The sequence below is a fragment of the Drosophila subpulchrella genome, chromosome X (genome assembly GCF_014743375.2).
Source record: "Drosophila subpulchrella strain 33 F10 #4 breed RU33 chromosome X, RU_Dsub_v1.1 Primary Assembly, whole genome shotgun sequence".
NCBI classification, from domain to species: domain Eukaryota; kingdom Metazoa; phylum Arthropoda; class Insecta; order Diptera; family Drosophilidae; genus Drosophila; species Drosophila subpulchrella.
In genome coordinates this window covers 15,869,769-15,891,531 of record NC_050613.1, presented here as the reverse complement: position 1 = coordinate 15,891,531, position 21,763 = coordinate 15,869,769, and the positions used below count along the sequence as shown (strand labels likewise).

The 21,763-nt window shown below is 40.9% G+C and overlaps 6 protein-coding genes across 6 annotated transcripts; 4 read left to right on the top strand and 2 right to left on the bottom strand.

Annotated features, from left to right (window-relative positions):
• The first annotated feature begins 748 nt into the window (after positions 1 to 748).
• On the top strand, positions 749 to 5,664 carry LOC119555810 (UPF0472 protein C16orf72 homolog). Its single transcript, XM_037867428.1, has 5 exons — positions 749 to 1,382; positions 3,004 to 3,093; positions 3,160 to 3,346; positions 3,418 to 3,645; positions 4,881 to 5,664. Exons 1-5 carry the CDS (start codon positions 1,202 to 1,204, stop codon positions 5,002 to 5,004), a joined length of 810 nt encoding a protein of 269 aa, XP_037723356.1. The 5' UTR covers positions 749 to 1,201; the 3' UTR covers positions 5,005 to 5,664.
• Positions 5,665 to 6,619: 955 nt separating this feature from the next.
• LOC119555811 (NECAP-like protein CG9132) lies at positions 6,620 to 11,025 on the bottom strand. The gene is made up of 4 exons (XM_037867429.1): positions 10,846 to 11,025; positions 9,247 to 9,643; positions 8,637 to 8,842; positions 6,620 to 8,425 (listed from the first exon to the last, which is right to left on the bottom strand). Exons 1-4 carry the CDS (start codon positions 10,926 to 10,928, stop codon positions 8,374 to 8,376), a joined length of 738 nt encoding a protein of 245 aa, XP_037723357.1. The 5' UTR covers positions 10,929 to 11,025; the 3' UTR covers positions 6,620 to 8,373.
• Positions 11,026 to 11,344: 319 nt separating this feature from the next.
• Positions 11,345 to 12,617, top strand: LOC119555808 (rab-like protein 3). Its single transcript, XM_037867427.1, has 3 exons — positions 11,345 to 11,441; positions 11,521 to 12,039; positions 12,098 to 12,617. Exons 1-3 carry the CDS (start codon positions 11,396 to 11,398, stop codon positions 12,373 to 12,375), a joined length of 843 nt encoding a protein of 280 aa, XP_037723355.1. The 5' UTR covers positions 11,345 to 11,395; the 3' UTR covers positions 12,376 to 12,617.
• Positions 12,565 to 14,011, bottom strand: LOC119555807 (decapping nuclease DXO homolog). The gene is made up of 2 exons (XM_037867426.1): positions 13,249 to 14,011; positions 12,565 to 13,177 (listed from the first exon to the last, which is right to left on the bottom strand). The coding sequence occupies exons 1-2, from the start codon at positions 13,938 to 13,940 to the stop codon at positions 12,748 to 12,750; spliced, it is 1,122 nt and encodes a 373-aa protein (XP_037723354.1). The 5' UTR covers positions 13,941 to 14,011; the 3' UTR covers positions 12,565 to 12,747.
• Positions 14,012 to 14,392: 381 nt separating this feature from the next.
• LOC119556550 lies at positions 14,393 to 16,654 on the top strand. Its single transcript, XM_037868834.1, has 2 exons — positions 14,393 to 14,682; positions 14,741 to 16,654. The coding sequence occupies exons 1-2, from the start codon at positions 14,453 to 14,455 to the stop codon at positions 15,918 to 15,920; spliced, it is 1,410 nt and encodes a 469-aa protein (XP_037724762.1). The 5' UTR covers positions 14,393 to 14,452; the 3' UTR covers positions 15,921 to 16,654.
• A 657-nt stretch (positions 16,655 to 17,311) lies between these two features.
• Positions 17,312 to 21,130, top strand: LOC119557056 (pickpocket protein 28). Its single transcript, XM_037869604.1, has 4 exons — positions 17,312 to 17,505; positions 18,763 to 19,429; positions 19,783 to 20,377; positions 20,763 to 21,130. Exons 1-4 carry the CDS (start codon positions 17,312 to 17,314, stop codon positions 21,128 to 21,130), a joined length of 1,824 nt encoding a protein of 607 aa, XP_037725532.1.
• The last annotated feature ends 633 nt before the right edge of the window (positions 21,131 to 21,763 follow it).

The window sequence follows — 21,763 nt, the reverse complement described above, 5'->3', positions numbered from 1 at the left end:
ACTTATGTGCGTATTAAAATTACTAATTATTATTTTGGAGTAGGAAATGCATTCGAAAGTACACAAAAAAACATGGCTTAGATCGTCATTGTGAGAAAATATCATTAAGTTAATAAAAATCGTTAGGAAACTTGAGTTTTGACTTTTTTATACTGCAAATTTTATTAGTTGGGCTGTCTTTTTTGTTAGTGGCTCACAAATCTTAAAAAAATAATGTTAATTAAATGTAGTTTATGAAGTATTATTGTTATATAAGTACATATATACATATAAATACATATTAAATGGCAACATTTACAAGAATATTTTTCACTGGTTCACAAATTAAAAACGAACTAGCAGACCAGAGAATATCTACCATTTAAAGTTAATATTATAAAAAAATGTTGGGCACAATATGTTGAAATAGTCGATTTTATTAGACGGTGTACTCTAGCATTAACCTTTTTTATTTATATTTATGAACCTACATGCAGATGGTTATGTTTTAGAACTAACGAATTTAGGAACTCCCTGGTTCATCGGATCTGGGCTCTTTATGAATATGAAAAGGTTTTAAATAGGTAAATTTATATACTACATGCAATAAAATACTTCATTTTTTATACAAGCCATTGGCCTCCATCTTTATTTTTAAGAACCCAAAATTCGTGACTAGTTCGCCGCTTCAGAATTCGTTACCAAAAATCGAACTAGAATGCCTGGCACTAGATTCGTTTGACAGTACTCGCCCATCTGGCAACGCCGTCGCTGAGTGTGAGTTCTTTTTTGTGCTGGTTTACAACATTAAAGTGCTGCTCGCTCGTCGTTCGTTTAATATATAAATTAGAATCATCTACAACCGGGCGGCCAGAGGAGCAATCGGCTAGCGAGGACGGTCAAAACGGTGGATTACCAACCGATTTCCTGGTTAATTCCAAAATCAAAACCAAGAGTTGGTCCAAAGTGCGTGCGAGTGTGTTGGTGCGTTTCGTTTCGCGTGTGTGTGTGTGTGCGTGTCGTCGTAGCAGCAGCAGCAGCAGCACCACCACCACCAGAAGAAGAACAAGCAGCAGCAGCAGGAGAAAAGGAGCAGCGGAAGAAGAGACGGTAGTCCAGGCATTTGCCGGATCGGGAAAGGAACCGTAACTTGGGACACACTCGCCCCGACCTGACCCGAAGGGAGAGCGAGAGAGAGAGAGAGAGTGAGACGCAAAGAGAAATGCAACAACAACCGGAGTCGGGCGGAGAGGAGAGCTGGCTGGAGGAGCAATGTCACCGCGAAATCCACGGCCAGCACGACGAGTTCGAACGGGAGTATGTGCGTCAGCGGGACAACAATCTGAGCACCGTGTGGGGAGCATTCCAGGATTCGGCCACCGCCGTAGCCCAGCTTTACAGAGGTGAGGGGGCTAGAGATCCCGTTATCCCATTATCCCTTCCAAGGGCGTAGGCTTCGGCATCCATGCTTCAGCATATTCTTTTTTTTGTTTTTTTTTTTGTTACGGTTCTGTTCTTTGTGTTTCCATTCTGTCTGTCTATCTGTGTGTTGTTTGTTTGTGTGTGCAGTCTCTCTTCAAAAATAGTTTTGGGCGAGGTATTAATAGAACAGCAGGAAGAAGAAGAGGCAGCAGCCCGGCTTTCATGAAAATGCAACTCCCCTTCTCGCTCACTCCCCATACTACGCATTATCAAAATGCAGAAAGGGCTATATTGTTGTTGTTGTTGTTGCTATTGTTATAAGTGGGTTGGGGCAGGGGGAGATGCAATAGAACAGGGAGCTAAAGTAAAAGAGAGAGAGGTCTAGAAAAGTGTGAGATGGCGAGAGGCAAGTGCAATGGAAAGGGAATAGGGAGAGGATGAGGATGAACACAGGCAGAGGCGTCGCCTCAAAGAATTTGTATCCCCTTTTTGTTGCTGCTGCTGCTGTCTATTTTGTTGTTGTTGTTGATATCATTAATCAACATGTGCGTGCGTGCAGACTCATCTGACTGCCTGTGTTTGTGTGTATGTGAGGGTCGAACAGCTGTTTTGCTTTCGTCATTGTTTTCGGCTTGCGAAATGAGAAATAGGAAGGGAAAATAGATGGAAGATTAAATCTCTCTCTCGCTCTTTGCTGCCCAATGTATTTTTTGTATTTCATTGCAAATTACATATTTTAAGAGCCTATTGCCATCCTACTTGCACCGCTTTCTTTCTCTTCCTCTGGGTCGATAGCAGCTCTACTCGTTCTCTCCCTTCCACTCTGCCCCTGTCTCTCTCCCTCTTCCTCGTCCTTTTTCATCCTTTCGTGCAGCAGGTGTGCAAGGAGCAGGGGAAAGAGGAGAGAGAGAGAGTGGGAGAGGACCGCAGGGAGTAAACGATCGACGAGTTCTTTTTGTTTACATTCCACCTATAAATTGTTTTTGCAATTATCTTAAGTCGGCCATCTTCCATTCCACTTTGTGGCCAGTTAAACAAGTGTCCCTATGTGATAAACGTACCTGCCAAAATGTATCTCAATCGTTAAAATGCAGGAAGGAAAATCGACCAAAGTATTGCGTTCAAATCAACGGATTTTCATTGTTATTCTATTGTTTTTCAATAAATCTTATGTACAAACATAAATGAGATAAATACTAGTTTCCTATTCTAGGCCACGTATTTCTAATATCATAATTCTAGGATTGCATAACAAATTAGACAAACAGTTGCCTGGAAAACAAAAAATAAGAACAGCTTTAAAAAACCAATTTTTAATAAATAAGCCTCATTTACGATGTGAAAATTCCGTCAAAACATTAGAGTTTTAGTACATGTTACGATAAGGACAAGATCTTAAGAATGGCTCAGTTTATTTTTTGTAAAATATTAAAAAGTGCATGAATACTTACATTTAAAGATGCCATATTTATATAAAACGTAATGTTTATTTATTTAATCTCAGGCTAAAAGGCTATTGTAAATCACCTATTACCCGTGTATTTTTTTGCAGCTATAGCTACATTTATCTAGACATTAATGATATTTCCCCTTTTCCTGCAGAGCGCTCATCGAACACATTTTCCTCAGACACAGGCGCTCTTTGGCTGCCCTTCCAGACCGCAGCTGGCACTGTAACAACACTCTACAAAGGTGGGTTCAAATCGTACACTCATTGTAATCTTGCATAACTAATTCCTGTCCTTCGATCCCATCCAGAATCATGTGATGGTCTCAAACGCACCAGCGACGCTGCCATTCAGTGTGGCTACCAAAGACGCACTCGCGAATTGGCCGATTGGGCGCGCAGCAAAAAACGCCGGATGATACGGCGCGAGGATCTGCTGGCCTATTTGGCCGGAAAGCCCCTACCGCCATCCAACTCAAATCCACATGCCAATCGTCGGTGAGTCGCCGTTTCAATTTGGCCCGAACTTGCCCGACTAAAGACAGTTTCATCTCTCTGTTTCCATGCAGCTCACCAAAACCGGAGCACCATCACCAGAGCGGTAGCGGCGGCTCTGGCCTGGGATTTCACAGCTCCGGACTGGGTCTGCCCAGTGGTCCGCCCACAGCCGCCGGCGGCGGACACCTGCTGTCCGCCGGAGCAGCCGGTGGCCGTCAGGAGGGAGGGGCCGGTGCCCCTGGCGGTGGAATCGGCGATGACTTGCACACCTTTAAGGAGGCCTTGGTTTTGCGTCCACGGTTAGTTGAACGGTTCGCCAAACATTTTATCCTTACTGCGGCCATCATTGAAAGATGATTCATCTTTTAGTTAAAGTTCATCTTATCTTGACAGAATTTTGTGTAACTGACGTAGACGAGTCAGGAAACATGAGATTGCCTTTTTTGGCAATTGCATTGAATACTGGTTTAAGCGATTTTTCCGTAAAGTAAATGCCTGAGGTTAAAACAAAATAGAAAAAAAAAAACATAAAGTAACTGCATTACTTTTCATATTATTAGAACCAGCAAATAAAGGAGGCTAACTAGGGCAAGCCGAAATTTATACATGTTCAAAGCCTCGCAGCTTATTCCGCACAGAGGTAGAATTAAATTTCATTGTCAAATTTCTCATTAACTAAGGAAGATATACAAAAAATTGTTTTCAGTTTCACCTAGAAGTATGTTTATTTAAATTAGGACATTTTTTTTTATTTTTTAAACTAAACATGTCGCAGCATATTTCGTGCTAGCAACATAATCCTTTAAATTAGTGTTAGAACTTACATGAAAAATGTTGTCAAGCTTCTGTCATGTTTGAAATTATCTTTAAAATATGTTCCCAATAGAAAACCCCACTTTATTTGGGTTATCGATTTTATAATGCCATAAAATAGTCTTTTATAAGGAAGTCTGATCCCTACAAACGTACAATTTGTTATTTATTAATATTAATAATAATAATAATAATTAACAACAAAAGCTTAATTTTAAATTGACACCAAATAATTACACAAAATGCAAAGCTTTAGAACGATAGGCTTAAAACAAAGAGACTAGTAGTTTTTGTGAAATGTCTAGATTGACTTGGATTTTTATGCTGATCAGAATATGTCAAATAAAAATATTTCTTAACGAGGTAAGGAGTCGTGACGATCGCACCTTCACATAAAAAAGTTCTGATATACAATTTTGTGACGAAAAATGGTTGTACATTTGACTAAGTAAATACACTTTCTAAAATGTTTTCATTCTGCCCGCTTCAGCAAAATAGTTAAGCTTCTCGCGTTCGAAGGTATTTTCAATTGCAGCGTGCCGAATGAAAATATTTTAGAAAGTGTAGAATAACTTTTGAACGGAGCATTGAATTTTAATAAATGAGGTGTCAGTTGACGCGTCTTCTTAGAAAAAAACTAGGCTAATAACCTGGGGCAGCTTCAATAACCAGTTAATACTGTCTAATTGAAATGATCTAATTAATGTTCTATATATTTCAGTGGCCCGGAACTATTTGCATTTGTTGCCAACGAAATAGCGCGCCATTGCAAGCGTCCCGGCAGTCCCATCGACGACAAAATGGATATTTGCCACTACAGCAGTAAACGCCAGCGCTTCATGTAATCCAATACCAATGGCGAACCCAGCCCAAAGCAAAGCTCCCGGTCATCAAAACACCAATGCACTTCACCATCTGGAATCGAAAAAGAAACACTGCGCGGGAAAATGTATTGAACGGCCGATTTGATGTCAAAGGCTTGCGAAACATAAAATGTACATTTATGTTTAGTTTTTCGGTTTATAGTGGCCTACCATTTTTTTTTTATAAATAACCCTTTTTCCTCACTCCTTGCACATACATACAGCAAATGTACGTAAAACACACAAATATCACACATGAAAATAGTTAAGTTATGTTTTAGTTGATAACACTTAAGAAAAAGTCATGCTGATAGTAGTGACAGCAGAAGATTTATATGTTGAATACGATAATGCCGCATATCGGGCACTATTATACAAACTGTTGATCATTGTCATCATGCATTGCACGAAACGGAGTGAAAAGTTTAGGAGTACGATATATGTTATATGCCAGCTGTGCGTCTGAGTTAAGATTAAGCGAAGCAGTAATAGTGAAAGGTATTGTAAAATGTAAATCCCCTTTTTTTCGTTATACAAACCACAAATGAAGCTGTGTAAATAACAAAAATTAGAGACACGATAAGAAAACCCAGACAGAAATATAATGTTACGTATATATACTATTTGTATATGCTACTTAAAGTCGCCTATCCCGCCTCATTTCATCCAATTTTCGAGTCCTAACGCAGCTCAAGATGCTATATCTATGTGGTGTCTTCCCCCCGAAACAGAAAACTAAATTCCACCTTGCAAAATCTAATCTAAAACGATGAAAGTATTCCCATAACTGAACGAGGGTGAATAAAGCAGAAACGAAGAACTTCGATCAAACCATTGCTGATTGATTGGTTCCAGGTCTGTAAAACCAGTTCCCCGAAAATTGATCTAACTATACGGGCGAAGTGGAGCCTGCAATGCCAATGGTTTGATCGAGGTATAGAGGTCGCTAAACCCCAAATGAATACTATGATGAACAATCTGTGGTGATTGTAACTTCAAGCTAGCCAGGTTATACCATATACACAACATATATTTATGTATAGCTATGTATATGAATAGCATACGATGATGTAATATTGATCCACGTAGTTCGGCATATGGAGTAATGAACAATCCGGAAGCAAAAGAAGGAACAGAAAGCTGGCTAAATCAATTGTATACCGGCGCGAAGTCAAGCGGCAGTCGAGAGTCGGAAATAAAAGTCCTATGAAAATAATTCGTTGTAATTATATGTACTAAAACCTAATGAATTATTTAAAAAAAAAGAATACATAAGAAAATTGAAAAAAAAAGAAAATCATTAAAAAAGGAACAAAACAAACTACAAGGAACCCGAAAATTGTAAGTTAAATAAAAACGTATGAAAAAACAAAGAAAATTAAAATAAATTTTGTTTTTATTCAGCAAGGGGAGTGAAAATTTATTTAGAGACCAGCATTAAATATTTATTTACTGAAAGGAAAATAAAAAACAGCTTAGTTTTTAAACTTCCAATCCCTTTTTTTTTTCAATGAAATAAATAGCCTCTGCAATTTCACATTGAAATTCATTGCTATTTTTATTTCGTATTTCATTAATATTAATTACACTTTGTATATATCTTGTATATATATATATGTATGTGTATATAATTTTATTTTCATGTAAATTATGTTTCGTTTGTTGACTGCTCAAAGCTGGCGAATATGTTACTTTCGAAGGTTATCTCAAATGAGCAACGAAAAAAAACTGGAGCTCTGGGACTCTCCACCATCTATGAAAACAGCACGTTTCACAACTATAAGTAACGTTCTTATCGAAGGATGTTATATTTTGAAAAATAAGTTTTCGCTTAAATTCTGAAGAGTTCAGTTTTTAAAAGGTTAAAGCTTTCAATCGGATATATATACCTGTTTTTAATTAGAATAAATCGATTTTATTTGAGATACTTATGATGGGCTATTAGAAATTCCGAATATAACATTTATTTATACCAAAATCAAAAATAATAACCATAGTTTGTGATATACATCCATTAAAAATAAATGAAAATTACAAAAAAAAAAAACAGCAAAGATACCTATTAAATATTACGAAACCCGCTGTCTCCAGTAGAAATGTGATAGGGGTTTCATAGATAAAGCGATGAAAATGTGTGCCAGATGCAGCTCTTATTATAAACATTTATGGAACAAATAGAACTCCTTTTTTTTTATAGTTTTTCTGATTTTTGATAATCTTTCAACAGCAACAGAAGCAAGTGACCGGAACACAGAGTTTCGTCTAGCATAGTTGTAGGATAATGATTTGGGAGTGGGGGCAATTTCTTGGGGATCAAACAACAATTCATAGTTAGCAAGATTTCCTTCTCTACAATTATGTGGTTTATTAAATACATATGGATATTTCTTCATATTGTATATTATATATAATTCATTTGATTTACTTAATTGCTATGCATGTATGTGTCACTTTTAAACAGAAAAAAAAATATATTACCGTGTTCCCGATTGCTATTCTTTCAAGATTTGTGGGATCGAAATTACTATGTTTTAATTTGTAAATTGAACTTTCGATACATTGCATTCGGCATAGTAAAACGGCTAACAAATCACGATCTATGGCATATCGATTCGTGTTTTCTATTTTTGATTAAACCAATTTCGATCTCACATGATTTAAAGGAAGTCGAAAACGGGAACAGGTTGATAGATCTGTATAACTTTATGTATTCCATTTAAGGTAGGTGTGAAACAAGTTGATCAGGGGGTATTTGGAGAGTTAACAATAAATTAAATTGGTATGTAATGCGTCCTATCTCTCAACTGCGGAATGTCCTTTCACGTGCGTGTATGTTCGTGTGTAAGTACTCAAAATTTGAATATTTCACTTTAGTTTAGTTTTTGCAGTGTTCGTGTGTTCGTATATAACTTGATTTAAACTTAATTTGCATTTTTACTTGCATTATCTCGACGTTAACAAATTACATTTTAGAATAGTTTCCATACAAATTATCGTTATCTTCATTTATACAATTAACAACCAGGCTAAATAGTTTGCTACCAATCCCCGCCCACTGAGAACTTGTCCCACTTTCATCTATATCCACCAATTAGAGCGGGACGCAAAATTGGAGATGAGAAGAGGACAAGTGGTGGACGGGGAAACTAATACACAATTTCAATTTAATTAAAAAACTTTAACTTTAACGCGTGACGCCTATGCTGAATGATCTGTTCAATCTTTTGGTCGTATTTAAAACGAAAATAATAAGCTTGCAAAAAATGGTGAATAAAAAAACATCTGAAGAGTCTTAAACATAAAGTTCTGGGGGTAGAGACGCAGCAGCAGCAGGAACAGGAGGATGTCTATCTAGAACTGCACCCAGTTGGCATTGGCCGAGTTCTGTTGTCCTTGGTTGCCACTGAAAAAGGGAATTTTTTATTAAAATTAATAATATTTATATACAAACTGTATGTAAAGATAGCATTATTATGAAAAGTCTGAAGAATTCGCGGTTACGATGCACACGCGGTAGAAGGAGAGGAGCATTTTAAGCCAATGTTATCATATGTGAATGTCGTACACGCGAAATTAGGCTTCCACGGAGTAAGCAATCGCCTGTAAGCACTCACCCGGCGGATGCATAGTCGGTCCATTCGGATCCTCCAGCGGCGGGTCTGTGGGCGGGCGAGACGCCGGGACTTTGCCGTACCGTCGTGACTGCGGCGGCGGCCGGTGGTGGTGCAATCTTGCCGAGACCGCCAGGCGGCGGAGGCAGGACGCCTGATGAGCCCTTGTTCTTGCCAGTGCGCGAGGGTCCCTCGGAGCCGTCCTTTTTCTAAAACAATAATGGGGACAATTTATCTTAAATTGAGTGAACAATTTTTGAAGCTCAAAACCACATTCTTCTTTCGTTTATAAACCATAATCATAATGATCAAATTTCAGCAGTTGAGATATGTAAGCTGATTCGACAGAATGAAAGGAATGAGCACATCTTCATCTAGATGGCGTTAAAAATGAAAGGTTGCATTTTAAAAAGATTGACAACAACGTAATTGAGACTGATAAATGGCAAACAGTAAATCTATTTTTATTTTCAACATTCCCTAAAGAGTTTTTAGATTGTGTTTTCAATCGGTTTAGGATTTGACCCATGTAAAGGGTTAATATCCCGATATAATATAGTTATATGGCTTTCAATTTAAATGCATTTCTTAGATCCCTGGCAGTTGGACCTACCGTTATCCTCATGTTGATCTTGATGGTCTCGCCCTCCTTGAACCCGAGATCCAGCTCCTGCTTGGGCTCCGTCTTCTCCTTTTCGATTTGCTCCTGGTTCTTCACCCACTTGAAGTGATCCTGCAGCGCCACATTCAGATCGAAGGAGTCCGATCGATCGCCGAATCCAAGGCCAAGGAACGCCGATCGCCCATTATCGTCCTGCACCCGGATGACAAAGTACCTGGAGCTGTCGGAAACCGCCTCGATGGCCACGCCGGGATATGTGTCGATGGGGCAGTTGGCGAACAGGGCGCCACTGGTCTTGTCCTCCAGCTTCAGGATGACGGCGGTGCCCTTGGCCACCAGTCGCATCCTGCCCGTCCAGGTGGGCTCCTTTAGGTTCCAGTCTGCCGCCCTGTGAAGGTTGAACAATGGCAAATCAATTACCAGAAACTAAACATTTCATTATTTTCATTTTCTGCGGCAGTGGTAAAAACTATGATAGTGCAACTTTCATTTACATATAACTCAGCTATATAAATCTTGCAGAACATGACCGACATTTGCTTTATCTTTTTGTTTCCTATGCAAATTATCAATTTCCTATTGTAAGTAAAAATATATGTATATACAGTATTATCTTCGGATTGTCTCAGTTATAAGGAGTATTTACTTGTTCTATTCAGTATATTGAATATTCATATTATTATCTTCGGAGTGTCTCAGTTATCAGGAGTAGATACTCGTTTTATTCAGAATGTTGAATATTAATTTTATTATCTTCGGATTGTCTCTGTTATAAGGATTAGATACTTGTTCTATGCAGAATATGGAATATTAACACGATTCCTATAATAATGCTCCAAATGGGATCATCATGATGATTTTAAATGTTCTTACATTATGATTCTGAGATGATAAATGCAATGGGGATCGTACATGTAGCCGATAATATACCAACATATCTCATACAATAGAGATACATAATTGATGAATGGTTATTTACTACTTGGTATATATGCTATAAATTGTACTAGGAAAACCCGGTAAAATGTGGTTCTCGTAGACTAACTATCTCACCAGTCTACTAATCAATGGGGTTTCAGAGGGATATACTCTTTTGGTAATACCCCACACTCGAGGTATTCGATTAATTTGTGTGATTTGCTCACCTGAGCGCAGTTAACTGTGAAATAAACAGCAACAAAGGGAAAACAAAGAGAGCAGCAATAGCAACAATTACACACACGCCAGCGGAGCTTTTTCTATTTTCCCCCTTTTTTTTTTTTCTTTGGATACGTGTAAGTAAAAATGTTCAAACACAATAATTGCACGGAAAAAAAAATCAATTGGAATTGAACTTCAGAGGCACGGGAACAACAACAACAACGAGTCGGGGTGCCTTTAACCTTGGCTAAAAAGCATAATTAATGCATTCCTTGCAGCCCCCAAACACACACGATAAATAAATATATATACACCCACTTACATACGTGCATATATATGTGTGTGCAATGTGGGGGCGTTGAAATGCACGAAAAACTTTCAATTTTTGGACTTTAAGAAAGGGGCGAAAAAAAGTAGTCACCGTTTTTCCATTCCGATTTGTCGACTCACCTATAGCCTCGATTGCTCGCACGGGGCGGTATTTTGTAGATAAACACCTCCGGCTTCACGATCAGCACACTTTCATATTCCATCTTCCTCGAAATTCAACTATTTTTGATTTTGTTTATTATCTGAATTTTGCCAAGTGTTTTTTTTTAAGCTTTTTAACCAGTGTGACCGTCGAGCGACGGTTTGCTTATACCAGATGACCCGCAAAAATATACTAAGTGGGACTTAGTTAAAACTAACAAGGAGAAAATATATATTTTGTTGTTAGTTAACAAAAGTACTTCTTTATACCGGTCTTAGATCGTTGTATAGATGATTGTTTTAGAGCCCTTTGTGGGCCACCAAAAATAAAAATTAAACCACTACATAATTGAAAAAAAAAAAAACAATAATAAAATATTTTTATAATGTCGATAAGGATAAGATTGATTAATAATTCGTATTAAGAAAATTTAACTCTAGTTTTTCAACTGTTATATTTGGTTAGTTGTTACTTTAGTATTTTTGTTAGAGGCATATTTGAAAAGGGCAGGCACGGTCACACTACACCATGGCGATGAACAATCGAGTGCGAATTATTGTCGTTGGAGATTCGGGTAAATAATGGCCACAAACGGCTCCGATCAATATCCACCGCCCACTTATCCCGCCGAGCATCGGCTCCTCCCTCACCAGGTGTGGGCAAGACCTGCCTGACGCACCTGATCGCCCACAACGAGTCGCTGATCCGACCTGGCTGGACTGTGGGCTGCAACATTCAGGTGAGGATCCACGAGTTCAAGGAGGGAACTGCCCGCCAGTGCCCTTATTTCGTGGAGCTCTTCGATGTGGGAGGATCGCTGAGCCATAAGAACACCCGCAGCGTCTTCTACTCGGGCATCCATGGAATCATTCTGGTGCACGACCTTACCAACGGCAAGTCGCAGGAGCAGCTGCTCGATTGGCTGTACGAGATCGTCAACAAGGAGGGCAAGGATACGTACAAGGCGCGGGGCAGCTCCCTGCCCCCATCGCCAACCACCCCGCTGAGTAGCTTCTCCTCGAACACTTCCGGCGCCGACGGGCACATCCGATTCGACATGGAGGAGTTCATGGGCGCAACGCAAACGCCCATTCTGGTCATGGGCACCAAGCTGGACCTCATCGACGAGAAGCGGCATCCGAAGACGTCGTTGAAGAAGGCAGGCGGTATAGGTGAGTCATTTATTTGTCGGCCAGGAATATGTAAAATGCACTCCCTTTGATATCTTAGCCGACCAATGTGGTGCCGAGGAAATCTGGCTGAATTGCCGGGACATCCGTAGTCTGGCCGCGGGAACCACCGATGCCGTGAAGCTATCCCGCTTCTTTGACTGCGTGATCGAGAAACGCGAATCCCTGGGCGGCAGCGGCAGCAACAGCCAAGTATTTGGAATGACCGGGTTCGCTAGTTCACCGGGCACTCCGCCGGACAGGCGTCGTTTTGGCCCGACAAGCGGCAAACTGGAACCAAGCGCCGTTCCCCTTCTGGAGACCAACGACCTCAAGTGATCAGTGCATTCAGTGTTGGCTCTAAGTTAAATTGTACATATATTTCGTAAGAGAATCATTAAAGTCTAAATGCAATAGTTATACATATTTTGTAATTTAATTATTTGCATATTTCGCACATTTGTCTGTCAAATTAGATCTGAAAACATAAGTTGGCTTTTATAAAGAATACTTACATTTATAAAACAATTAAAAGTATTTTTAACATTTATTAAACCTTGCCTCAAGCTTGTCTAGTTTTATATCAAAGAATGCTTTCATTTCGTTTCGAATTGTTTGAAAATTTTCCCTAAACATATTCTTTTCTATTATACTCTTAGACCTAAGTGATTAATATAAATGCCTTGTTTGGTGGATCGGCTACTTGGCAGTTCATCCCGCCTTGAGCATGTCGCGATACCAGTCGGGGAGAATTTGGTGTTCCGCTCCGTGCAGCACTTCGTAGTTGGCCCGTCTGTTTTGGAAAGTCACCTGGACCACGGCAAACGGATCGTCAATGGCCACCAGCAGCTCCTTAAGCTTGCGCAGGAACTGCTCCAGGAACCAGGCCATGGCCGATGGGTTCCACGGCTTGTTGCGGGCCAGCGTGCGGACATCGAACTCCTTGATCTCCTGCACCATGCCCCTATTGTCGCGCAATCCCGCATAGATCTTCTTTATGCCCACAAGGAATGACTGGCTCCACCAGTTGGCTGACTTGTAGTTATCAAAGCTGCGCTTTTGGTTGGAGTTCATATTGTGTGCGGTGGTCTTTAGCTCCACGAAAGTCAGTGAGTCCAGCACTTTGGGATCTTTGAAGTCTCTAAAGGGGATGAGATAATTTGAAGTTGTTAGATTGCAACCAATTAGCGAATGCATGCCTGGAATACTCACACCGGCACCTGGCTGTCCACACAGTCCATCTCGGCGCCGTAGAGCAGCCTCATTCCGGCCAGCTTTCCACGGAACATGCCCATGAACTCCTCCGCCTCGTTGACCGGCACATTGGTCACCGGCTTGCCCTGCGCCTGGGCGCTGGTGACATACTGCTCGAACTTGAAGCCCCAGGAGCACATGTCCTTCTCGGCCTCGGTCATGTTCTCGTTCTCCAGCCGCTGCTCCGGCGTCTCCTCCTTGGCCATGTAGACGCTGCCGTTGAGGAGTGTGGCCTTGATGCGAAATTCGCGATAACGCTCATATGGCATGCACATGATCTGCCTCAGAATGCCGCGCAGCGTTACAAAGTCAATGTCCAGGCCCAAGCTTCCCGGAACAGATTTCAGCGGGCGGAGTAGCTGCTCCTTGTGGTGCTGTATGTAGATGAGCGCGAATTCCAGATCCTTGACCGCGAAATCCGCGGATTTACGGATCACATCCGCTATTCCAGCGTTCAGATCGAATGGCAATGGGGGCCACGGTGGCCCCACCAAATAGCTGGCGCCGCTGTCGTCGTCCACATAATCCCGGCGAGCGTCGATGCTGCAGACGCCGATGCATTCCGGCCGACTTATCGACGGAAACTGCCGGTCGAACCGGTCCCCGAGCCGCTGCCAGGGCACGTTGATAACCCCTGATTTTGCGGCCATGCTCTTCTCTTCAGGATCTTCGCGTCCTATCAAATTTCCCGGAAAAAGGAAAAGGTAAATGCAAACACTCAGTGTGACCGTCGCGAGGTCGGAAGTCCGATGCACTTTTGTATTTAATACTAGATTTGATTTGTTAAAACACAAATAAAATACATATTTTTGAAGAAAACTAAATTAACAACTAATTGTGTTGATTCAGAACATTGTGAATTGTCACGTTATTAAAAATAATTAATAAAATTTTTGTGGTTATTTTAATAAACCGATACAAAATAAAATTTAGTCGCGATTGGATCTTGAGTTCTGCACACTAAGTTTATTGTTTTCTAAATTCTTGTATTTGAGTTATCTATTTTGTTTTGCATTTATAAATAATTAGCTAAAATATTTAAAGTATTTTATTATTATAACTGTCAGTGGAATAGTTGGTTTTCCGCCAGGAGCGACGGTCACACTAACGCACCAAAATACAAATTGTTTTGTTTGTTTGGTGCTATAAACGTGAGTGGCCAATGAAGCATCTATTGGAGGACCCGTTGGTCCTGGCCGGCCTGCAGCCGCTGCCGGAAAAGTCCGGTATTGTGGAGGATCGACAGGAGGCGGCCAGGAATCCTGCAGCAAACTCGGCGCCCCTTGACGGATTGCCCGATTCTGGGGAGGATTCGCAGCGTGAAGACACTCTCTGCAAGTTGGCCTGCAGCCTGCACAAGTTGTCCAAGGACGATCACATAGTCATTGATCGGTAAGTAGCCATTCTTCAATTAGGCAGCCCAACTTATTCACACAGTAATCCTGTACAGAAAGCGCAATCAGGTGATTCGCACGGATGCAGTGACCCAGCAGATGACCATTTACCGCTGCCCGGACCCTATTGGTATGGGAATTCGTCCGCCCACGGCAAAAAATGTCCACAATCCGCCGGCCAAAGTGGGAAGACCCCTGAAGAGGGCCAGCCCAGTGGTAATCACAACTCCCGCGCCCAAAAAACATTCGCCGGCGGAGGAGAAACCTGCCGCTCCTGAGCCACACCGCACTCGTTCCGGTCGCCAGGTGCGCGGTTCCATGCCACAGCCCGCAGCCGTGATTAGTGCTCCCAATGTGGAGCCCAGTTCTGCTCAGATGTTTGAGATGCTGGTTGCAGATTTGCGGGACAAGGACTACCGGGCACCCATGCCCGAGCCAAAGACTAACGGCAGCATCCAAGAACCTGTTACACCGCCCACACCACGAGCCGTGCCCAAGAATGCCATTTGTCCCGGATGCGGGAAGATATTTCTGGGTCGCCGGCTGCAGCGTCACTATGTCAAATTCCCGGAGCACATGCCGCGTCTTGGCGAGCAACCGCCAGCTGTTGCAGCAGGTGCGCCTCCTACCTCAACGCCTTCGCTTTTTGGCCTCCTAACCGCCCAATTGCAGCGGCATTCGCATCTCAGCGAGGAGCAGCGCTCCGATCTCTTCCTAAACGAACTGAACGACTTTGTGGAGCAGCTCCAGCTGCGTAGCCAGCGGCTAATACGGAATACCTCAGGTTTGCACTTCGTAAATGCTCGGGTTGCACGAGTTTTGGGCATACCCGAGGGTCAGTATGCACTGGATATGTCTGCCATGGAATCGCCGCAGGCTCCCATGCCAGAGCCAGAGGGTGGAGCTCTGGTTGCCGGTGGCGTCGGCGGTGGAGCCCGTAATCTGGTGGTCTACGCCGAGTTGAGCATGTCGCTGGACGATCCGCTCACGGACGAGGCTGCGCAGCGACTGAATCTGTCCGCGGGCGGGCAACTTCATCCGCCATCGGAGGAGAGCCTACTCAGGAATGTCAGCGATCTCATGCAGCCGCCGGTGGCAGCTGCTCCTCCAACTGTAAATCATGGATACGATCATGCGAGCGACAATGCCGTGGAGGCCCTAACCATGAAGGAAACGCCCAACGCGGAAGCAATTCTAGATCTCAACGTGGACTTCTTTCAGTTCAATCCTAATTAGCCATGACATTGCATTTTTAGGGTTAGCCAAGCTCTGTGAATGGTTGGTGTTATTTATAATTTTGTTTTAAACTGAAAAAGAGATTATCATATGTATGCAAACTGGATTTTTACTTCCCAAACCTTAGAATCAATTAAAAATATAACATTTTTAATTTCTACATTTTGAAACTTAAAAGAGATACTAAAATATAATTGGTTTTTTTTTTGAAAAAGCATGAAATTTTAATACAACATGCAGTGATATACAAAGATAAAACATTTTAATTTTCTTATATGTATATATATATTTCAGAATGAAACTCAATGAAATTTAAAATTTGCATTAAATTAATTAACTTTTCGAAGAACATGTAAATGTACTATGTAAATATACAAGTAAGTTGGATAATTTTATAGTTTTTAAGCTTACTGATGCTTATGCTTAATGAATGAAAGTAATTGAAGATTTCAAAATGTTATTCGGTTTTTTTTAAAATATGATTTGCAGAATGAATGTAATCAGAAATTTGAATTATATTTCTTTTATTGAATGAAATTTTGAAGAGGATACATATGGTTTATGTAAATATACAACTAAGAGACGAATTATTCTTAAGATATATTTTGAATTTTTTTTGAAGATGGAAATCAAAACTGTATGAAACACTTGTATGCCCACGTACCACGAATGAAAATGAAAATATCTGGCAATAAATCGGACCAAGCTAATGGATGAGTGGTCAATAATGCTTGGTTGATTGAAATTGTTTATGAAGTACTTAACTGGCACACGAAAGATGTCCATTAAATAAATTTTGCAACAGTGTGTGCGTTAATATTTGCTAGAACATTTGGTGGCGATAAATCATCTTGACCAATTTAGTTTAATGTAGCTTTTGCCATGTGATGTTGCTTCTAGCTAACTATCCATTTTGCGATTACTACACAGAACTTTTTGAGATCAACGTATTGTAAATTTAAATGAAATATGCGAGACCTGATTGCAATTCTTCCGTTTTTAGACCCAATCGAAATTATTTATATGAAAAGTTCTATATGAGCTAGGAAACTCACCTAATTGATAGAAATAATGTAGATGTTTTCATTTTTTTTATTCACAACTAAAAATTTCTTTGAGTGACGACTGTGCGTGCATCCTTGTTTACATTTAAGTGTAAACTTTGCTTATGCTGCCATGCACTCGTATTTTCTGGCCATCTGCTTGATTTTCGAAAATTGCGGATTGCAAGAGTGGCCAAAATCAATTTGGTAGTTATCACAGCGAATGGACGACTCTGTTTGCCAAGGGTCAATATGATTAAAGCTGATGACTGCAATGGAAATGCAAGTGGAATCGGCAGTGACCTCTATAAATACTGCCGATCCGCCAAAGTCGGGATACAGTGCATCATGAAAAAGTTGACGGACAGCAGGCGGCGTCCCAGTGGCTCCTCGATGTGGAAAAAGGATTCCGGATCGGATGACGAGGAGAATACCATCTGTAGCTGTGCGGCGATAAAGAGAAGTGTGGTTTACTACCTGAAGAACAGCACTCTCCATGGCCTGAAGTACATCGCCGAGGAGAGCATCACCATTCCGGAACGGTTAATGGTTTTATAGTAACTTACATATACGAATCTTCTGCAGGTTCTTCTAATTTTGGGCTAAACATATCATTTTGAAAAGACTGAACGAAATTGAAAACGACAATAGAGCCAAAAAACTGTCCAAAACGTTTACGAACTTTATACATATCCCGAAACGATAATATGGATTCTATATGGACATTTGCCTTCCGCAGTAGGGACACACGGGAGGGAATTTATCCTTAGCATATATGGTCTTCGAAATGGCTTGGAGTTCCTTTACAACCGGCTTGAAATTATTTATTTCGGGAGATGGAGATTTTGTCATGGCCGCGGTATTAGAGAGCCACGAGTATGTGTTATTCTCGGATTCCATATTGAGTGTGCGTAAATTTATAAATTTTACACGCGCCTATTTCACTGAATTGTTGTTTCGTTTAGAAAAATTTCTCAACTTTTTGTATTCCAAAATAATTTGTAGTTGTGTGTCGTACCGATGTCGATGTCTAACTGAGCTAGGCAAGGGGTCATCGCTCAAGTGTAAACATGACACAGATCTCTCAGGTCACTATATCAACGGATTTCAAAATTTTTTGTTTTTATTTGTATTATACAAAAATTACATACTACACAGAGAAAATTCTGACGTTCTCATCTCAGTTGAAAATGTTCTTATAAATAGAACGACATTTTTAAGTTAAAAATGTCTTTATTTTGCTCGAATAAAGTTGAATTGGCGGTATTTAAGTACATTGTATGTACAAATAAACTATTAGTTCAGTTCTTAGTGTATACTTATCAAAAAGTTGTTAAATAAACTCAATTTAACTTTTCTCTTCTCACCATCTCGTTCTGATATTGATACCAAAATGTACTTACACGGTTTTTAAGAACGAATGTTCTCAATTCAAGAAAAAATGTTCTCAATTCAAGAAAAAATTTTCTCAATTCAAGAACAATGTTCTCGATTCAAGAACAATGTTCTTAGATAGTTTTCTCTGTGTAGCAATAACTAATTGTAAGTCATGAACAAATATTTATTTGGAGCTGATTGGGATCACTTGGAAAGGAATCAGATCTTAGCAAAAACCAACAATAGTAAAACCATGGAATTTTTATCTTTACTGGTTTGGGCTCTGCATCGATTCTTAAAAATTAAAAGAGATTTTTATATATACATATAGACAATACATGGTGGCTCCCAGCTTTCTTATTTTCAAAATAAATATTTTCCAAGCCTTAGAATATAAAATCGATTCCTATTTCTTTTTTCAGGGTCTTCTTCGGCATCGCCTTTGTGCTGGTGGTTATCCTTTCCGGGTTTTTCATCTCCAACGTGTACGTGAAGTGGAGCGCTTCGCCCATAATTATTTCGACCAGTGCCAAACAGAAGTTGACCAGCAACATGCCCTTTCCGGCGATTACGATCTGTAATCTCAACCAGGCGCTGCTCAGTCAGGTGGATAGTATTCCCCGTAGCAGCACCAATTTCTCCCTGCTGATGGGTCTGTGCGACCAGGGCGGGGATACGACCATCTCCTACATCGGCACCTGGAAGTACTTCAAGGCGATCCTGGTGGAGGTGGCCCAGCCGTGCGAGAAGATGCTGCTGTACTGCAGCTTTGGTTCGCGGGCGGAGGAGTGCTCCCTGCTCTTCACCTCGATCCTGACGGACGATGGCCTGTGCTGCAACTTCAATGCCCTCGATCCATCGTATCTCATCCGGAATTACAGCGACGATGTGAGATGGGAGCCGGCTCAGCCCAATTCCCGCTATGAGCCCATCGACTGGACCCCGGAGAAGGGCTATGCCCGCAAGTTGCCCGAGTTCTACTATCCGCGCACCTCGGGGGGCACCGGAATACGGATGGGTCTGACCGTCGTGCTGAACGCCTCCATAGCGGAGTACTACTGCACCAAGTCCATGAGTGTGGGGTTCAAGGTGAGACTGTGGAGTGAATATTATATAATATATATTATATTATTATTGTATTATTATTATATTATTTCTTTATTATCATTATATTATTATATCAAAGTCAGAAACGTAGCTATCGTCAATAAATCACTAGTCAGTAAAAATAAACCATACATATATGTATAGATATTTGGGTTCTTAAAAATACCGGATGTATTTATAATAGATAATATGATTTTATGTTACGAATTTGATTTATATATTTTTTTAATTTAGCATTTTACCATAAATATATACATGTTTGTGTTCTTAAAAATAAATAATTTCTAAGGAATATAATTTCTTATAGATTTTTTTTAAAAATGTTGCATTTTAAGGTTCTTGTCCACAATCCTGCCGAACTGCCCAAGGTGAGCAACTATGGCTTCGTGGTGACAGCTGGACGAGAGGCCCGGATCCCCATCGAACCGGTCTACGAAGATGCCCTGCCCACGATACGATCCATCAAGAAATCGGTGCGTCGCTGCCTCTTCTCCGACGAGAATGATTTGGCCTACTACCGGACATATTCGCGCAAGAACTGCGAGTTGGAGTGCGAGGCCAAGTTGCTGCTCCGGGAATGCAGCTGCGTCCTCTACTACCTGCCCCGGATCGATCCCTTGGCCAGGGTCTGTGGACCCAACGACAACCAGTGCACGGATCGGGTCCAAACGGAGATCGAGTCCTCGATGACGAACCTATCCTGCGAAAGCTGCTGGCCGGGCTGTTTTGAACTCACCTACAAGGCAACGCTCTCGACGGCCTCGATTGTCTCGGATCCCCGATTCCAGGCCGGCATGAACCTACCCGATTATATTTTCCACGGACCATATAGCAACGCCAGCGAGATTTCCATCCTGCATTTCTACTACATGTCCAATATATTCCGCAGCACCACCAAGTCGGAAATGTTTGGCTTTACCGAATTCCTGTGTGAGTATTTTGTATGGTAATGATTGGCGGAGTATATTAAAAATTAATCAAAGAAGTTTTAAATGAAGATCATATTTTCTTATTTATGTATTTCCATTGTGTATGGATGGCTTTGTATTGATTGATATGGATTGAGCATAATTTTTTTAATATTTTATGAACATTTTTTTTATAATTAATATATTACTTACTATATTATAATACTAACATCCAATGTTACGATTTATGAATGAATAATTTCTAGTAGAAAGATATTATATGTAAACCATTTATTGGTTATATTTTTGAATTTATTAAAAATATTTAGCTATATTGCGCGTAAAGTTTTAGTTAAATGTTTAAATGCTATACTAATGTAAAGACTTCCATGATATCTTTCTTATAGCTAATACTGGCGGCCTTTTGGGGCTCTTCATGGGCTTCAGCATTTTCTCCGTGATCGAGGTTTTCTTCTACATCACTGTCCGTCCGTACTGCGCCTCCCGGACTCTCCGGCAGCGCCACAAGCGGCGTCTGGAGCAGCTGCGCTGGCTGACTCCAGTCCGGATGCCTGGCCGCAGAATTCTACGCCGGAATCGAGGCCTTCTCAGCCGGAATTCCAATCCCCCACCGCCCGCCTACAGTGATCTGCAGAAGAGCCGCGGGAAACCGGGAAAACCGGAGGCGAACAAGAGGAGTCTCTGGCAGACGTTGCACGTTCGCCCAGTGGACCGGGTGGATGTAGAACCACCCATCTATCCGTACCTGAATTGAGTACCCACAGGAAAATCTATTTTTCAGAATAAATATTACCTTATTGAATGATTTAAAACAGCTTTTAACTATTTTTTAAAAACAAATACTTAATTTTTTGAATGTATGATGGTTCTTAAAGGTTTTAGAAGGGATGTGTGGCCGACACATCACAACAATTAATAAGTAACTCTAAGAATTTGAGCACCAACATACCATCAAAGCATAAAAGTTCCTTAATACATCAAATTCCCAAATTGATAGTGCGGTTTCTCTCTCTGTAGCCACGTTTCCTATGGGAACATATATGTTCTTATTTATTGTTCTTGTAGAGTCCAATGTTTATGGCCCAGAAAACAGTGCAACAATAAATAGACCGGCGGCAAAAACAACACAAAAAGGCCAACGAACGCCGAATCCACGGGTGACGTGACCTCAGCGAGCACTGAAAAAAAATATTACCAGGAAATACAAAAATAACCCAGATTAATAACAAAATTAAGCTTTTAGGAATGTAAGAACAGTTATTCTTGGAAAGACAGGTGCCATGAAGTTCGTATTTTAATTACCACCAATATTTACCCACTTTTTCGCTGCGTGTTAATGAGTGGAATGTGGGGCTGTACCGGAAACTTGGACTGCGCCCACTGCGAT

Excerpts from the sequence above, each read along its gene's own strand:
- LOC119555811 (XM_037867429.1), bottom strand. The coding sequence starts at position 10,928 with ATGGAATATGAAAGTGTGCTGATCGTGAAGCCGGAGGTGTTTATCTAC. Across the intron at positions 9,644-10,845 it reads GCGAGCAATCGAGGCTATAG|GGCGGCAGACTGGAACCTAA; the intron begins GTGAGTCGACAA and ends CAACCTTCACAG. Across the intron at positions 8,843-9,246 it reads AGATCAACATGAGGATAACG|AAAAAGGACGGCTCCGAGGG; the intron begins GTAGGTCCAACT and ends TTATTGTTTTAG.
- LOC119555807 (XM_037867426.1), bottom strand. The coding sequence starts at position 13,940 with ATGGCCGCAAAATCAGGGGTTATCAACGTGCCCTGGCAGCGGCTCGGG. Across the intron at positions 13,178-13,248 it reads GTGGACAGCCAGGTGCCGGT|AGACTTCAAAGATCCCAAAG; the intron begins GTGAGTATTCCA and ends CATCCCCTTTAG.
- LOC119556550 (XM_037868834.1), top strand. The coding sequence starts at position 14,453 with ATGAAGCATCTATTGGAGGACCCGTTGGTCCTGGCCGGCCTGCAGCCG. Across the intron at positions 14,683-14,740 it reads GATCACATAGTCATTGATCG|AAAGCGCAATCAGGTGATTC; the intron begins GTAAGTAGCCAT and ends AATCCTGTACAG.
- LOC119557056 (XM_037869604.1), top strand. The coding sequence starts at position 17,312 with ATGAAAAAGTTGACGGACAGCAGGCGGCGTCCCAGTGGCTCCTCGATG. Across the intron at positions 19,430-19,782 it reads CCATGAGTGTGGGGTTCAAG|GTTCTTGTCCACAATCCTGC; the intron begins GTGAGACTGTGG and ends TTGCATTTTAAG. Across the intron at positions 20,378-20,762 it reads TGGCTTTACCGAATTCCTGT|CTAATACTGGCGGCCTTTTG; the intron begins GTGAGTATTTTG and ends TCTTTCTTATAG.
- LOC119555808 (XM_037867427.1), top strand. The coding sequence starts at position 11,396 with ATGGCGATGAACAATCGAGTGCGAATTATTGTCGTTGGAGATTCGG. Across the intron at positions 11,442-11,520 it reads TATTGTCGTTGGAGATTCGG|GTGTGGGCAAGACCTGCCTG; the intron begins GTAAATAATGGC and ends CTCCCTCACCAG. Across the intron at positions 12,040-12,097 it reads GAAGAAGGCAGGCGGTATAG|CCGACCAATGTGGTGCCGAG; the intron begins GTGAGTCATTTA and ends TTGATATCTTAG.
- LOC119555810 (XM_037867428.1), top strand. The coding sequence starts at position 1,202 with ATGCAACAACAACCGGAGTCGGGCGGAGAGGAGAGCTGGCTGGAGGAG. Across the intron at positions 3,347-3,417 it reads AATCCACATGCCAATCGTCG|CTCACCAAAACCGGAGCACC; the intron begins GTGAGTCGCCGT and ends GTTTCCATGCAG. Across the intron at positions 3,646-4,880 it reads GCCTTGGTTTTGCGTCCACG|TGGCCCGGAACTATTTGCAT; the intron begins GTTAGTTGAACG and ends TATATATTTCAG.